Source organism: Calypte anna, chromosome 2, assembly GCF_003957555.1.
Source record: "Calypte anna isolate BGI_N300 chromosome 2, bCalAnn1_v1.p, whole genome shotgun sequence".
In the NCBI taxonomy this organism is placed as follows: domain Eukaryota; kingdom Metazoa; phylum Chordata; class Aves; order Apodiformes; family Trochilidae; genus Calypte; species Calypte anna.
Window position 1 is genome coordinate 8,912,792 of NC_044245.1, and position 17,738 is coordinate 8,930,529.

The 17,738-nt window shown below is 52.3% G+C and overlaps 1 protein-coding gene across 1 annotated transcript; it reads left to right on the top strand.

The window, feature by feature from the left end:
- Positions 1-13,600: 13,600 nt before the first annotated feature.
- EN2 (engrailed homeobox 2) lies at positions 13,601-16,405 on the top strand. The gene is made up of 2 exons (XM_030445887.1): positions 13,601-14,141; positions 16,089-16,405. The coding sequence occupies exons 1-2, from the start codon at positions 13,601-13,603 to the stop codon at positions 16,403-16,405; spliced, it is 858 nt and encodes a 285-aa protein (XP_030301747.1).
- Positions 16,406-17,738: the final 1,333 nt, after the last annotated feature.

Sequence of the window (17,738 nt, forward strand, 5' to 3'; positions counted from 1 at the left end):
ATAAAGCTGCACAGGTTATTCTGCTGGTTACACATAGTGAATTCTACCTGTCTTTTACTGGAGAACTGGTTTTACTATCTGGCAAATCCAACTCAGCCCTGGGGCTCTCTAGGTTTACACCAGTGTACTAGAGAGCAGAGCTTGGCCATGAAGAGCCAAAGGGGTGAGATGTACAGGTGAGATGTACAGACACATTTTTCAGTTTACTCTGTTTTTCAAAAAAAGCATTACTAGAGTTTTATAATTCTCTGGGAATTCTGTGTCATGACACAGACCAGATTATTTCATGGTCTTGTGTTGGACAGTGTTTTGATGTATTTAGACAAAATGCATCCCCTGAAAGAAGCTGGAGATATCCCACTAGAAACCCCTTTGCCATCCTAAGGGGAGATAAAGACCAAAGAAAAAAGAGCTGTGCTGGAGATGCTCTCAGCCCACATTGCCTCTCATTCCTGCCTCCAGACTTGGACCTTGGCCAAAAGCACCACACAGAAATAGAGGGGGGTATTAAAAGAGGTTTTGCCTTATGTTGAGGGCAGTGATTCACCATACCCAGTGACACCTGTGCATCTGCTGCCTCTCCATTCCTCCCTCCATCCCTCCTTCAGTCCCTCCCTCCTGCCCTCTTTCCATCCTCCTCTCCCTCCTTCCATCCCTCTTTTAATCCGTCCCTCCCCTTGCTCTTTCCCTCTCTCTATCTTTCTGTCCTTCTCTCTATCCCTCCTTTCATTCCTCCTTCAGTTGCTCCATCTCTCCCTCTGTCCCTCAGTCCCTCCATCCCTTATCCTTCCATTCCTCCCTCCATCCTTCCATCCTGCTTTTAATCCATCCCTCCCCTTGTTCTTTCGCTCCCTCCATCTTTCTGTCCTTCTTTCTATCCCTCTCATTCTTCCGTCAGTTGCTCCATCTCTCCCTCTATCCCTCAGTCCCTCCATCTCTCATCCTTCCATTCCTTCCTCCTTCCTTCCCTTCATCCTTCCCTCTCTCCCTCCAGCCCTCCCAGCCCTCCTGGGCCTTTTCAAACAGACTCCCCCATTCAGAAGGGATTTCTCCACGCCAGGCCGATCAGGGGGATTAAAGAGCAATTAAACCCGATAAATTATCTGCCTAAAACATTTTTTCAAAGTAGCCACTGTGCTGGAGCAAAGTCCCTGTCGCTTCATTTCCCCTGTGAAGGGGGATCAGGGCAGATCAAACCCCAGCAACCCCCTGCCCCCCACCCCTGCCCAGGCACGCTGGCAGGCAGGGACCCCGTGGAGTCACCCTGCTCCCCTCACGACAGCCAGCAGCAAATGAAACCCCAGCCTCTCCTGCTCTTTTGGCAGAGTTCTTGCCTTTGGAAAGCATGAAGGATGTCTCCCAGGCTGAGGCAAGCGAAGCAGCAACGGGAGCAGCCTGCATCCTTTAAGGCTAAACAAACAGCCTTCACCTTCAAAGCTCCCAGAAATGCTTGTCCTAATTTCTCTCTGATTCGATATTCTCTGTCTGCTTTTGTGAAGGCTCCAGCTGCCTTTTGCCTCCAACCCTTTCCGGCTTCTGCTCAGTGGCAGCAGCCAGAGCAAGGGATTTTAATGGCAGTAATGTGGAGTGTAGCTGGCTTAAACAAAAAACAAACCTACAGACTGGTCCTTAGGGATGCTCCAAAACACACTATTGTTACTATCTGGGTGCTTGGAGCTAGTGCCTGGTCTTGAGCTGTTATATTGCCCCTTCACCTCAGCTCACTCACTCAAGGGTCCATAAAATTCTTGCTTTTATTTTCAGCACTGTGGTATTGCTCAACTCAGCTGCCAGCTCAGCCTCAGTGCAGTTCATTACTCATCACCTGCCCTCACCTACAACAGATCTCCAAGGGGCTCAGCTACTCCCCAGTTGTATTGAGGAGCAGGATCTGGCCCACAAGACATGATCATACATATCACTAGGGAGACTGAGCAAACACACACAGCCCTTCCACCTTGCTGGTTTTTTTCCCATACTTTCAGCCCATTAATGAGCCAAAAAAATTTTTAAATTATGACATGGAAGTGCCTCATATTAGTGGATGCTGATGTGCTATGTTAATGCAATCCAGCACCCACCCAAAAGCTCACGAAAACAATACTGCTCTATGTGGGGCCACAGTGCTGTGTACTGCCCTGTGAACCTGTGGAAAGAGGGGAGTGCAAAGACAAAAAAAGTTTTTGATAGACTAATTAAATTAAAATAATCATGAGGTCAATGATCAGGCTGTTACAAATATGCTTTTAAAGATTCTAAATGTGGGTTTTTACAGTGTTGCTCAGCTACACCCAGATTTCATCCCATGCTGGAGTCCCTGGTGTGGAAGTTCAGTTCTTATTTCCCAAGTCCAGTTATTCAGAAAGCATTTTAAGCAAAATCGGGTTACTAAACTCTTCAGAAAAGATGACCCTTTTTGGCTGGTCCTTCAGCTCCACCAACATCCTTGGAGCCGTGGGGTCAAAATATCCCTGAGTTTATAAACTCAGCAAGGTTCCAGAGACAGAGCCTGGATGAGGTGTCTGATCAGGAGAGAACACTCTGCTGCAGAAAATATAAGGAGAAAGATGAAGTGACTCACCCAAAGACATGGGAAAGCCCATCGTGAAATAGAGATTTCATACCAAAACTCTTCACCTCTCCTCTTTTCTGGCAGAGGTGAAAAATACAAGACATCCATGTCCCAGGAGGGCTTGGCAGCATTGGCTGAGGACACACAGATATTTAGGGTCCAAAATCAATGGAAAACAAGCTTTCTGCAAGGGTATTTGAGACCAGAGGTGTCTGGGGTATGCAGCATCACTGCCTGCCCAGCTCATCCACTCTTGCTCTTTACCCCCTCACTATCCAAGCCATTCTACTCAGGGTGCCTCTCCCTGTCCTGACTGCCACCACCTCAGTTAACATAATGACATCCTTGTGTGTAACATCCAGGAAAAACCAACTCTTTCTTTCTCATTTCTGTCACTTGCACCCACATTTCTCCTCAAGTCATTCTTCATCTTTCCCCACTGGGAAGCTTGCAGAGGGCTCTTTCTCCTGCCCTGTGCCCACCCTTCCAGGTAGAAGCTCTCTGGATAACCCCTCCATCATTGCAATACTCCTGCTATTGGGCATGATAATGCTGCGGGGTTATTTCCCTCCCAGAAACTGATTCATTAAATTGATTTTACGAGGAGCTGCAATTCCTGCTCACAGCACTGTCTGTAGCATGCTAGGAGTGTATGGCACTATTTACATTTGTGTTACTGACTGTGCCACCATAAATATTTATAGGCATAGTGTGTACCTGCGATACTCAGTCAGTTCTCTGTGAGTTGTGCATACCAGGCTTTATGGTCTATCCTGTGGTTTTATATAAACTCAGTATTGCAGAAATAGAAGAGGAGAGGGAAGGACAAGTTCCCAGTCCACACAAGCCACTGATGTTTGCTGAAGTGGGGACAACTGACCACTGGGAAGGGTCCTGCAGGACAGGACAGTTTGCAGATGCTGCACAGCACATAAGTCCCATAAGTCAGGGTGGCTGTGACAGAGGCAGAGACAGGAGCCACCTCTGTACAAGCTAACACAGCTACAAGACCTGCAAATGAAAGGATGAATGAATTTGCAGTCCTAAAACTGTTGATTCAGCCGCCAGAAATCCAAGGGTCATCTCCAATGCACACTGCTGGGCATGGGTACCCATGTTGCAAAGGGATGTTTGCTGAATGACCGTAATAAAACCCTCAAAACAAAGCAGGTTAATGTCAGTAATTCCCTCAGAAAATTTAAATGCACATATTTTAGGAGAGGAGCATCTTCCCACACATCCCTTATCATTCTATGCTCACACATGCTCTCCAAATATCAAGGGCAATGTGGCTTCTGCAGTTTGAAAAAGAAAGCAAGAATAGATTTGGGGACTGGCAGTGCCAAGCTGAAGCTACAGAGCAATGGCTACATGATACCTAAATGTCACAGAGCCCTGGGACTGTGAGAAAGGGTGGGAGAGGTGATACGTAAGCATCCTCTCCATGCCAGCATGCAGAGACAAAGCCATCCAAAGCCCACGCAGGAATGTCCCTGCATCCATGGCTTGGTGATGTTCAGGCCTGAATGTGGTGATGGTATAACTGCACAGCACTGCTCTTGGAACCCTGCTTGGGTCAGGTCAGACATAGTCCCCTCCCCAGCTTCATATCAGGAGAAAGCATAAACCTGGTTCTGCTGTCAAATGCCCTCTGGGACATCTCCCCAGGGCTGCAGCAGTGTCCCAGCAGCTCACGCGTGCTGGCAGCACCTCAGGAGCAATGGCAGCAGTGGCAACTTCCCCTGCCATGGTGCAGATCATGTATTACCAGGGTCTTCCTGAGCACAGGAGGTGAATGGTCCAGGACCCTAACCCCAACTAGAACAAAAGGAGATGTTTGCACCCCTCTTAGGGATTTTTGCATCCCTTTTAGCAGAGGAAAAAAATGTTTTCCATCCATGGTGAAACTGGGGCTGCATCTCCCTCTTGTTGCTGTCCTGCAGAAACAGCCCTTTGCCCCCGAGCAGAGCAGGGCTGGGCACAGCTCCGGGTTGGGACTGGTGAGGGGAGAGGGCTGTGTGCACCCAGAGGTGAAACAAGAAACGGGTCAGGGCAGGCAGGGGGCATGCAGGGAGGATGCAGCCGCCTTTGTTGGCATTGATCCCGGAGCCCCAAGCTGCTGTTCATCCCTGAGACCAGGCAGGGTGCTGCCTTTGTAGGGAGGCGAAGGAAAGCGCGTCCCTCGCGCTGGCTTGCCTTCACCAGGGATCATTATTCAGCAAAAACCGCAGCCAGCGTGGATGGATGCGGAAAAGGGGAAGGGAGGTTTACAGACAATTGCTTGCGTGGTCCTGTCCCTTTCCATCTCTCGGCTCCCCGCAAACAGGCGGCAGCAGTCAGCCTCGGAGAGGAGGCACAACCTCCATCCCCCAGCCTCCAGCAGGGCTCCCCACAGCCATCGCTTTCCGCATCCCACAGCTCTCTGTGTCCCATCGCCCGCCTGAGCCGGAGCTCCGGAAGGGTCGCTTCCCCCACCGTGGTGTTTCCTCCTGGATGACACTGAGAATGAAAGGGTTTGGACGTTGAAGCCAGGGATTTTACCTCTCTGCATCCGCTCCTTTCTCTGACAGCTGAAAGGTGACTGTGTAGGACCCAGGACTCTCAGGGGCCCAGTAGCCTCCTCCAGCCCCCTCAGCATCACCCTCTCCACCAGCCCACCCCCACTTCCCCCAGGCAACCCTTCTCCCAGGTTTGCGGAGGCTCCAGCGCTGCTTTCCCTGCGAGGTGGAAAGATCGCTCATTTAATCTCGCCCCTAACCCCGTGACCTTCCTCCCTTAAGGAGCTTTTCCCCTTCATGTCACTGCTTTTTAAAGCCTCCTTTACAAATAAAAGCAATTTCCTTTTGGAACTGTAACTCTGACATGGGGAGATACGCGCTTTTTTTCCTGGACAATAAAGGGGTAAGAATGGGGGGCCGGTTCCCTTTTGGTGTTTGTATTCGTCCGGCTCTGTTTGTTTAGATACTTTACATAAAGCAGTAAACACCGGGCGAGTTAAAAGCTTTAATTAAAAAAAGGTGGTGAGCTGGGGAGGGGAGGAAAAGGGGGAGAAAAAGCCTTTCAATTGACACAGAGACTTAGTGAGGCAGCCACAGCTAGACATAAATACATCCCGGGAATCCAAGAAACCTAGAGGACAAAGATAACGAATAAGACGATCTCTACCTATGGAGCGCAGCAGCTCGGCTCCGCGGTACCGTGCGTTCCCAGCCCTGACACACTGCGATCGGGTCGGAGCTGACCCTTTTGCTTCTAGTAAAAAATCCCTACCAGGAGGGCAAGGGAGCCCTTTTCACCGCCACCCCGCAACCTGTCTTTGAAGTTCCTGAGAGGTTTTTTTTTTTTTATTCTCCCGGGCCTGCGTGCGGAACTGGCAGGTCCTCAATGGCCCCCGCCCTGTTCCCCCGGCGGTATTGGAGAGAGGCAGCGGAGCGGAGACGGCAGAGGGGCTCTGATCGCTGGGCTGGCACGGCCCGCTCCGGCCCGGCCCGCTCCCGGTGGCAACATCCGCGGGGAATAGCTCGGCGGAAAGCACAGCCACACCGGGAACCCCTTTGGTGGGAGCGGGAAAGGGACCGGGAGTGGGGGGCTGGAGGGTGGGTCCGGAGCAGGGAGAGCCTCCAGCCCCGCTGTGCTCCCGCAGTCCGATCCACCCGGTGCTTGAGTGGGGGAATCATGGACGGCAACGGCCCGGGGGAGCGGCAGTGAGGCACCTGTAGGAAGGGGAAGGAAAGGGAGAAGGGAAAGAGGAAAGGAAAGGCAGGAAGGTAAGAAGGAAGAAAGAGGGAGAGAAAAGAAGATAGGACGAAAGGAAAGAAAGGATGGAAGTAAAGAAATTGAAGGATTAGATTAAAGAAGAAAGAGAGAAGAGAGGAGAGGAGAGGAGAGGAGAGGAGAGGAGAGGAGAGGAGAGGAGAGGAGAGGAGAGGAGAGGAGAGGAGAGGAGAGGAGAGGAGAGGAGAGGAGAGGAGAGGAGAGGAGAGGAGAGGAGAGGAGAGGAGAGGAGAGGAGAGGAGAGGAGAGGAGAGGAGAGGAGAGGAGAGGAGAGGAGAGGAGAGGAGAGGAGAGGAGAGGAGAGGAGAGGAGAGGGGATGGTGGGAAGTTGCCTTCCCTCCGGGATCGGGCTCACAACAGAGAGCGGGTGAAGCTGGTGAGAGTTTTAAATGCCGGGGTAGGACGGGGGCGGGGCTGTTTGTCTTCCCGGAGCATCTTCCCTTTCCCCTCTGCATCCAGCCTGAGTCCTGACGCCGACGTACAGCACCCTGTTTCAGGGAAGCCCCCGCTGAGAATAGCAGGTTTTGTGCGGTTGATTTTTAGATGTATTACAGTTTGGCTTTGGTTTGTTTGGGATTTTTTAATCCTGCAAATAGTGAAAAAGAAAGTGTATATATGCACCCAGTGTACCGAGCCATCTCCCATCCCGGTGCCTCGGGAGGGCTTGAGTGGCACTGCAGGAAAATCAGCACCATTATCAGGAGGAGTCGAACGACCCCACAAACCCGGCTGGGCCCAACCCCCAGCAGTATCCTCGCCAACTCTCCTGCAGGGGGAAGTTGTCCTTGACCGCCCCCCTCGGGGAACCATCCCCACAACGGGATTCCCCTCATCCCTGGCTTGCCGGAATGTCTGGGGCCGGCTCCACCTGGACGGGGAGGCCGGAGAAGGGGCAGAGAGCCCAGGTCTTGCCTGGGAGGGCAGGGACCTCCCCCTTCGCCCCCCCTCAAAGCCCTCTCAGAGCTTCCTCGACCCCGTATCCTCGGCGGTCCGGGGTGAGCAGGGCTCAGCTCCCCGTTTGCAACAGCTGGAAAATAGCCTTCGAGAGACCATAAAAGTTGATTATCCGGTGAGGAGCTGGAGTGAAAATTACCTAGTTAATTAGAGCGGTGGCTTTATTCTAGCTGTGAGTAAATGCCGAGGTGTAAATCCAAGGGAGTTTAGGGGAATTAGCTGCCTGTGTGGAAAGTGGAGGATCAGCTCCCCACATCCCGCCCCAGCCCCTACTAATGCTGGGGTGGGTATAGAGTTGCTGAACTTTACCGTCACAACAGCTTTTGTTGTGTCTGTACGGATTAACTCCTCCGAGTCACGGGAGAAGCGGGAAAAAGGTTCCTCAGTCGCAATATAGTTGTTCGTGCACTATAGTGTAGGTACCGTGTGTAAGTCTGGATATAGTGCGTGTGTGTAAAACAGGGGGGTGATGCATCGTGTTGGAAAGAAAAAAAAAATTAAAATGTTCAGAAAAGCATTTTTACACTTCTTTGAAGTTTTTCTGCCTCCACAGCTCCAAGTGGGCGAGTGAATGGCGAGCCCGGCGGTGGCCCCGAGAGCCCGGGGTAGATTCTCTTCGCGAGAGGCACGGGGTGACCGCAGCGGGGATTTGAGCCCTACCCGGAACAACAGCCGGAACATTCCCTGGGGACAGGACAGCCGGGCCGGGCTAAACTGGGCACCTGACACCCAGATGAAGACGTTGCGGGACGATGTTCTCCCTTCTAACGAAGCGCCTGAGTGTGTAACTCAATGTCACAGACAGGCCGTTTCACTCACTTTTTTTTTTTTTCCTTCTAAGAGGGGAGCACAACGTATTTCTTTGCACAGGCCAAAAAAACTATTCTGCAGGAGCTGGGAGTTTTATCCCAGGCAACCCTTTAGGCTGGTGGGTTCGTGCAGCGATGGCTCGACAGAACAAATCTCAGGAATATAAGTGACGGAACCAGTACCCGGTGCCACCCAGTGCTACGTAGTGCCACCCAGTGTCCTGACGGGACCCCACTGGCCCCAAGCGACTGGAACAAGGCTCCGGCTACACCACTGACTACCCCCCTGGGAAACCATTGAGTTTTCCCGATTTTCCTTTTTTCTTTTCTTTTCTTTTCTTTTCTTTTCTTTTCTTTTCTTTTCTTTTCTTTTCTTTCTTTTCTTTTCTTTTCTTTTCTTTTCTTTTCTTTTCTTTTCCTTCTCTCTTCTTCCTTCTCCTTTCCTTTCCTTTCCTTTCCTTTCCTTTCCTTTCCTTTCCTTTCCTTTCCTTTCCTTTCCTTTCCTTTCCTTTCCTTTCCTTTCCTTTCCTTTCCTTTCCTTTCCTTTCCTTTCCTTTCCTTTCCTTTCCTTTCCTTTCCTTTCCTTTCCTCTTCCCTTTCTTCTTTTTTGTCCTCTTCTCCTCTCCTTTCCTCTCCTCTCTGCTCCTCTCTTCTTTTCTCCTCTCTTCTCTATTCTCTCCCTTTAATTCATCCTCTTTTCTCCTTCGTTCTTTTCTCCTCTATCTTTTTTTATTTTTTTTTCATTTTTTCCCCCTTTTAATGTGTTCTTTTCTATTGTTTCCCCCTCTATTATTTTCTTCTGTTTTTTTTAAATTTTTCTTCTATTTTCTGTTGTTTTCTCCTCTTTTATCTTCTCTTCTGCTTTCCTCTTTCCCTTCTCTTTTCTGCCAGCCATATAATTGGGCTTTGGGGTGACGCTAAGTTTATAGTTGGCTCTCCACCGAATTCGGGCGAATATCTTTTTAAATTACTGCTATTCGCTCGTTTTCGAATCGGACAGGAGCCGGGGTAGGGAAAGAAAAGGGAGAGGGCAAGGGCAGCGGGAGGACAAGGCTGGTGTAGGGGGAGGGCAGAGGCAAGGCAGGGGCAGGGCGAGACGGGGGCCGGCTCTCACACCCCACCCGCGCATCCTCCTCCCGCGGGAAACGGGGCCGGGGCTGGGGGAGGGAGTTTACCCCGCGCCACTCCATGCTGCGGAAAGCAGCCGTGACCGTAAACAACTTTTTGAGTTAGGACTCTGTCATATAACCTCATCCGTTCACTACCGAGCATCCTCCGTTCTTCTCGCCGGTGCCAGCGGCCGCTCCGCGGGGAGCCTCGGGCCCGGCAGGGACGGGTGCGGGGTCTGCGGGCTCTGCCCTCTGCTCAAGATGGTTATCAAATTGTCACCACCCTGAAAGAAAAGGGGAACCCACTCTTTCCAACCCGTGTTTTTAACCTCGTTAGCGAGAAGGTCTTCCCCGCGTGAAATAGAGGCTAGTGTGTCGAGATGGCCGCACAGTCCTTGGTCCAGCCTGTCAAAGGGGACAATTCAGGAAAAACTGAGGGCTTTACAATTTTCAATGTATTTTGGTTGCCGGCGGCGCACTGAGAACCCGGCGGTACAGGGGGAAATGCAAACGCGCTGGCTGAGCTCACCGGCCGGCCGGCTCCGGGGAAAGATTGATTTGGGCTCAGCGAGGGTCGTTGCTGGTTTTCCCATTCCCAAACTGATACCTAATCTCCGGGAAGGGACCCTGTACACGGCCGAGCACTGACTGACACCTGCCTGCTGCATGGCCAGCTTCAGTGGCGGGGAGAGAAAGGAGATGCCTCCTCTCTCCTCTCCTCCCTTCTCAGCATCACCGGCTCCAGAGCGCTGGCAAAGCTGCCTAAAAAAGCATCTCTTGGAAATCAAGTCGATGCGGGTGTAAGCGGGGCCAGCAATGGGGGGTGCGGTGGTGTGCCCGGCGGGGCATATCTTCTCCTGCGGCACGGGCAAGGACTGGATGAAACTGGCTGGGGGGGAATAGATGAAAACGCGGGGAAATTCAGTGCATGCCAACGTTTTGCAGTCAGGCAGCCTGGTAGGACATGGGGCATGCCGACCATCCCTGGGCTTTCCACTCCCCTCTGCACATTGTGGCTTCCCAGCACCTTGGAGTTTGCTGTTTTGTTGGGGGGGGTTGGTGTTTTTCTTGTTTTGGTTTTTTAAATTATTTGTTTGTTTGTTTTGTGCTGGTTTGTTTGGGTTTTTTTTTTTTTTTCTTTTTGGTAGGAAAAGCTGGAGGGAAGCTTTGCTCGGAGGAGGAGCAGGAACGTCCACGGCCCCAGAGCCTGCCCGCAGTCCGGCCCCGGAGCCACCCCTGCCCGCAGGCGGGAGGGGTTCGACTCCATCCCACCCTTTGCATTACCGGGCTCCCGGGTTGCCATACTGTTTTTAAAAAAATAATTAAATAAATAAATTAAAAAAAAAAAAAAAAAAAGCCCACAAAGCAGGAAAGTGGAGAAGAAAAAGACAGGTGCTGAGGGGTCTGCACGGGGATGCGTGAGGCTGTGCCCACGCTGGTTTTTGCGTGAGGAAAAAAAATACATATTTTGGTGGGTGTCAGAGTGGAATGAGCCTCGTTGAAACTACGCAGGGAGCCTAGGGAAAATGAATCTGGCTGGTGTGCGGAGATGTGACTTTTTCAATCACCAGGGCTGCGAGGGGAGGCTAAAGAAAAGAAGTTAACGAACCCAAAACCCCAATTTCAAGACACGTCTCCTGGTGACCCGCAGTAGTTTCTAAGGAAAAGCCCACGCACGCCGCGATGCCGCTGGCGGGGAGCCCGCAGACCGGCAAGAAAACGTGCTGCTGGGGAATGTTTCTACAGAGATTGAACTCCCAGATAAAAACAACCTTGGGGAAAAAAAAATAGATCATTCAGATTTCCTCGGTTAGGTATCAGATCACCCCCTCACCCCCCGCCACCCCCCCCCCCGCTGCCTCTGCATACCTGAGGTGCTGGATTATTGTCAGAGGACAGGCAGATGCAGTAATTGTTTTGTACAGCTTTGTTTGCCTCCTATTTTGGAGTTTATCTCAGGAATTCTCCTCCCTGCTCTACCCAGGGTATGACTATCCCCTAGAAGGAGAGGGATAACGAATGGGAAAGTTAACGCGGTACCGGCAGCGAGCCCCTGTCCTGCAGAGCGGGCAGGTAACGCCGGGTTCGGGGAGGTTTGAAGTTTTTATCGGTAACTTGGGTCCGCCCGGGAGCGAAATATTTGAAGTGCAGCACCTTGAACACGTTTAATTATGGGGTAGTAGCAAAGCGAGAGCTTCGAAGTAATTAGAAAATACTTCTTGGGAGACAGGCTAATCGCTTTTCATGGGGCGCTTGAAGAAATTAACCTCTAGGTGCTTGTTTGAGCAAAACAACTTTAGATCAGCTGGTCTTTGCTTGATGGACACGACCCGCTGCGGAATACAAATGAAAGAGGAAAACAAAATAAAAATAAAATAAAAAATTAAAGGGAAAGTAAAAATAAAATAAATGGAAAAGAAAAAGGAGAATTAAAAGAAAAAGGAAAAGGAGAAGAAAGGCTCGCTGTCACTTTCCTTCAAGGCAGGGAGCGGTCCATAGTCACCCGCAGAGAAGGCTCCTCCAAATACAAATGTCACTTAAAAAGGAAGGCCGGGAATCGGGGTGCTGCGGCCACTGGAACCGAGCAACCTCCGGCCCGGCCCTGCTCGGCCTTTCCCGGGGCCGCGCCTCCCCTCGCCGCACGCCCCGTCGAGGTGGTGACACCCGGCGGGCCCCGTGGAGGGATAAGAAGTCTGCAGCGGGACAAGGACCCCTTGCTCACCTCGTCGCCCCCCTCCTGCACACCCCCAGTAGGATTAGCATCCCGCAACAGCCACACACCCCACACCCCCACGGCCACCCAGCCGCACTTTTCTCCCTAATTTTGTTCCCGGGGTATTTCTGCCTTCAGACAAAAGGCGAAACAGTAGCGATAGCCTCCCGTCTCAATGAAACGGGGCTTTTTGGGGGGTTCGGAAAGTGATAGGAAGGCCTTTTTTGGGGGTAGTAAGGCGCCGCAATGCCTTTTCGTGGGTAGGCAGGGGAGATCAAAGGCTCCTGTCCGGCTGCGGGAAGGACGAGTCAATTACCGTCGCCGGGGATGCAGAACCGCGCCGCGGGGAGGGGACGCGCCGCGCCCCCACGAGCAGCCTGCAGGCACCGTGCCGGGCCCTGATCAACCCTCACCACCCCCACCCCACCATCACCCCAGCTCCCCTGCTCCCCCGCCCCCCTTTGTATCACCGCTGCTCGCTTAATATTATTTATGCATTTCTGCAAGGAATTGTGGGATGCTACCGGCCCCCCCAACCCCCTCCCCCGATAAACAACGGCGCAATTAAGCACCCAAATAATCCATCGCGGGGGGAATAAAGAGGGATAAAATGTCCCTGCGGCGGGGCACCCTCCCTTCCTCCCACTCCCTCAGGCGCATCCCCGTGGCTGCCGGGCTCGGCTGATAGGGGGGTGTCCGGGGGGAGGGAGGGGAGTGGCGTGGGTGCTGTCACTTACCGGAGATTCCCGCACCACGTGTGCGCATGCCCGCACGGTCATTGGCCCGAGGCACGTGTCGAAGTGCCCGGGCCGACGACGTCACCGGCGGGGGCCCCGTTAAAACCTAAAGGACAACAATCCGGAGTGGAAGTGTCCGGGCGCGGCGGTGGCGGAGGGAGGGCGGGAGGGAGGGCGGGAGGGCGGCCGCCGGGGCGCAGCGCAGCGTTGCGCCGCGCAGCGCGGAGCAGGGCGGTCGGCAGGGCGGGACGCCCCCCCACCCGCGGCGGCCCCCGCATGTGCGGGCGCGGGGCGGCGCGGGGCGCCCCTCACCGCCCTGCCCTCCGCGGGACACCGGCTTCCGAGAGCCCGCCTCCACCCCCGCCCCGGCACCCACTATTTTTTCCCTTTACCCCCCCTCTACCCCTCAATTCTTATTTTTCTTATTATAATTAATTATTTTTTCCTCCGCGGGGGCGGCGGATGAGGCTCGGCGGCGGCGGCGGTGGCCGGGGGAGAAGGCGACACCGCGCCGCGGGACCCAGCGGTTGAGCGGCGGCAAGAGGCGGCGAGCGGCGGCGGGAGGACCGGAGACCGTGTATTTTTATTTTTGGCAAAGTTGGAACTCGTGGAGGCTCAGCGGCTGGCTTTGGGGTCTCCCTGGTTTCGTTTCTTTATCTTTTTTTCTTTTAATTTTTTTTATTGCTAAATTTTTTTTTTTTTTTTTTTTGCAAACTCTGGATTTTGAATGCCGGGCGCGGCAAGGAGAAACGAAAGCAAATAGACACCTGTGCGTGCTTGTATATATATATATATATATATATAAATATATATATTAAAAAAAATAAAATAAAGAACAACCGACTGCAACAGCAACAACAAAAAGCGCTAGGCAGCCGCCCGGCCGGCGGCGGGGCGGCCAGCGGAGCCGTCGGCGGGACCGGCTGCGCAGCATGGAGGAGGGCGGCCAGAGCCCCCGGGAGGAGGCGGCCGAGCCGCAGGAGTCTGGCGGCGACGCGGAGCCCGGCGGCGGCGGGCGGAGGGGTCTGCTGCTTCCCCCCGGTGACCCCCCGCACCCCCACCCGCACCCTCACCGCATCACCAACTTCTTCATCGACAACATCCTGAGGCCCGAGTTCGGGCGGAGGAAGGAGGCGGGAGGCTCCGGCGGAGAACCCCGGCGGCCCGGCGCGGAAAGCCGCCGAAGCCCCGCCGCGGCGCCGGGCCCCGGGGCTCCGCTCCCCGGCGGCGGGGCAGGCTCGCCGGGCCGGGGGGAGGGCGGCCCCGCCGGGCTGGCCGTGCACGGAACCGCCAAGAAAGGGGGGGACCCCGCGGCGCTGGAGGCGGCTCTGAAAGCGCGGGGGTTGAGCGGCGGCGACCTGTCGGTGAGCTCGGACTCGGATAGCTCCCAGGCCAGCTCCAACGCCGGGAACCAGCCCATGCTCTGGCCCGCCTGGGTTTACTGCACGCGGTACTCGGACCGACCCTCCTCAGGTAAGAGCTGCTCCGCCGGGCCGCCCCACTCTGCGCCGCCTCACCCCCCTCCCCGGGCTCTCATGCTCGCTTCCACCCGTCCGCGGAGCCGGGAGAGAAGCAGGGAATATTCCCCGTTCCCCCATTCCCTCTTCTCCTTCCTCCTTCTTTTTATTTTTGGCCATGGGGGAATTGCTTTAAATCGACTGAAAATGCGGGGAGACGAAGGGGTGGCTGGGGATGAGCGGAACCCGGGGAACGAGGGGGTAGCCTGGGTCTCTTCCTCCCCTGAACCGCGGAGTAGCCGGGGACACCGGGGCTCGGGTCATTTCCCATCAACAGACGGATTTTATCAAAAAGAAAGGGGAAAAAAGCTGGCCTTGGTCTCCCTGCTCATCCTCCCGGCGAGCTGTCCTTCTCCCTGCCAGGAAAATGCCCCCGCACTGTGTTTTGGGGAGGGGAGGCTGGATTTACACAGGCCTCGCCTTGCTTTCATTATTATTTGTAGCAAAAAAACCCAAAACAAAACCAAAAAGAAACAAAAACCCCAGTCCTCGATCGTTTTATTTTTGAAAAAGAGGCCTCGGAGAGGCAGCCGTTCGGTTTCTTTCTTTTTAATGTCCCCTCCATGTGTAGCGGACCAGCTCTGTAGGAGCCGGGGGATATTTCCAAGAGACCGGGAACTTGTTTGGCAGGGTCCACCTCTTGGCAAGGGCTTGGGCAGATCGTCCTGAAATTATCGATGAAAACACGGGAAAAAAAAATTTATCAGACAGGGTGTAAAATGTCCTTCTGCTACAGCGGGGAGAGCAGGGCTGGCCCGGAAGGTTGCAAAAACCCGGGCTAAAAAGAAGTAAAAATCACTGGGGGAAGGCATGTGAATCACCACGCAGGAGATCTGTTCCCAGGGAAAAGAAAAAGAAAGAGGAAGGGAAAAAAAAAAAAAAAAAAAGGAATATAGGATTTTTTTTCTTTCTCACGAAAGCAGCGAGTTAGGGTTCTAACCCGGAGAGCCAGCCGGATGAAAGAGGGATTGTAGGACGAGTTGAAAATTAGTTCGTAATGTCTGAAAACAAACTTACTCAGAGGTAATATCCAGGGCTAAATTGGAATTTACTCCATTGTTCTCCAGTGCTCTCCTTTGTTAATATTTAATTAACATACATCCTCACAATGGCTCGGCCCGAGCAGAAAAGGCTCCTTGTGCTGCCGAGAATAATATTCCCGAGAATAATCCCGGCGATTCGGGTCGGCCCATGCAGCACTATATGGGCACTGCGGCAAACGGAGGATTTCTTCTTGAGATGTGTAAACAGGCGGCCGATTTCCATTTTTTTTAAAGCGTTCCCCCTCCAAAAAAGAAAGAAAGAAAAGGCAAAAAAGTAGAGGTTTCCTTAAATATATATACATTTAAAAAAAAAAGAGAGAGAGAGAGAGGGAGGGAAAAAACTCGGGGTTTCCTTAAAAAAAAAAAAAAAAAAAAAAAAAGAAAGAAAAAGAAAAGAAAAGAAAAGAAAAAAGGCAAATAATCTGCTCAGGGAATAAAATTTATCTGCCTCTGGTGCGGGCTTTCCTTTCCAAGGTATCCTGGGGATGAAAAGGGTTTATAAATGTGTTTGGATTTTTTTGTTAGGGTGAGGGGTATGCGAAGGGACAGCTGTGGGCTGCCGGGCAGCGAGCGGGAGCTGAGGAGGCAACCGGGGGGCGGGGGGGGCTGCGGGTCCCGTTCCGTTGCCTCCAGAGCATCCCCTGGCAGCAGAGGCACAAAGTGGGGTTTATTTGGTTTGGTTTATTGTTTGGTTTTGTTGTGGTTTTGTTTGCTTGTTTGTCTGATTGGGGCTTTTTTTTTGGGGGGGGGGGGGAAGTGTCGGAGGGTGTTTGCCCCCCAAGCGCCCAGGCGGGACAGGCGTGGGGCCGCCCGCAGCGGAGCGTGGCGGTGTCGGTGCTTCTCCTTTCTCCCGGCCGTAGGTCCCCGCTCCCGCAAACCAAAGAAGAAGAACCCCAACAAGGAGGACAAGCGGCCACGCACCGCCTTCACCGCCGAGCAGCTGCAGAGACTCAAGGCCGAGTTCCAGACGAACCGGTACCTGACAGAGCAGCGGCGGCAAAGCCTGGCCCAAGAGCTGGGGCTGAACGAGTCTCAGATTAAAATCTGGTTCCAGAATAAACGAGCCAAGATCAAGAAGGCGACGGGCAGCAAGAACTCCCTGGCAGTGCACCTCATGGCCCAGGGGCTCTACAACCACTCCACCACGTCGAAAGACGGCAAGTCGGACAGTGAATAGCCAAGGGGGGCGGGGGGCGGGGGGGAGGGGGACGAGGGAGGGAGGGGGGTGCAGGGGAGGGGGGGTCAGTTTGCAGTCAAAGTTTATACAATGCAATAATTTAATTAAAAAAAAAAAGAATAAAAAGAAACGTAAGGGCCAGTGTATAAAGATTATACCAGCATTAATAGTGAAAATATTGTGTATTAGATATAATTCTGCAATATTCTATGTATATATAATTTACAGGTAAAGTGGTGTAAAAATCCAAGATATGTGATTATAATTTTTTTTCCTTTTTTTTTTTTTTTTTTTTTGGTTGGTTGGTTTTGGTTTTGGGGATTTGGGCTGGATGGTTTTTTCGGTTGTATGGAGGTTTTAGACACTATCTTTGTTTTATTTTTAATGCTTAAGTTACATTTTTATAGACTTAAGCGCTGTTTTAATGGATATTGGACGCTGTTTTTTTGAAATTCAAAAAAAAAAAAAAAAAAGAATTAAAACCAACTTTTGCTGAAGTCCAAAGATTTTTATTGCTGCATTTCACACGACTGTGAACCGAATAAATAGTTCTCCTATTTGTTCTATGAGTTTTACTTTTTTTTCCCCTCCCCTTTTCCTTTTCTCTCTTTTTTTTTTTCTTTTTTTTCTTTTTCTTTTTTTTTTTCTCTTTTTTTACTTTTTTGAGATGCGTGCGTCTGGGGCTGACTTTGGGGATAGAGTTGGAAAATTTAATTTAAAAAGAAAAAATTACATAAGTAATGACAGGGCAAGAGATCTCAAAGCACCGTCTTGAAACGTGTCCCGGGTCTTCTCCTGAGTTCATCTTTCCTTTCTCATCCCCAACGACATCCACGGGCATGGGTGGATGCAGGATTCAGGTGTGGATGTGGGATGCAGGGGTGGGGTCATCACCCTCCCCACCCCCCCTCAAACTTGTAGGGAAAACTTTGGGTCCCCCGTCTCCGAAAAGTAGGAGCCACACCGGGATGCTGTTCCAGACCGTGACTTCTCCTCCGGGATGGTCAGCCACTAGCTGGGGTCCAGCTCGGCTTCCGCACCACATCCCCGAACATTTGGAAGGGTTTTCTCCCTCCAAAAATGAAGGAAACATTTTTAGTTTCCTCTTCCCCTCCACCCTTATCCCCATCCCACAGTGCAGTTCTCGCTGGCGCAATTCTTCGTAGCACCATGGGGGTGAGTGTTTCTCCTCACCCACCCCCTCCCCACACAGAAACCTACTTGTAATAGAAATTTTTCGGGGTTTCGAGGCTGTTTTGCCGTGTTTAATCTATTTGTGTGTGCCTCGGTGTGCGTGGGCCTGTGTCTCGCGTGGGTCTAGGGGTCCGTGGGT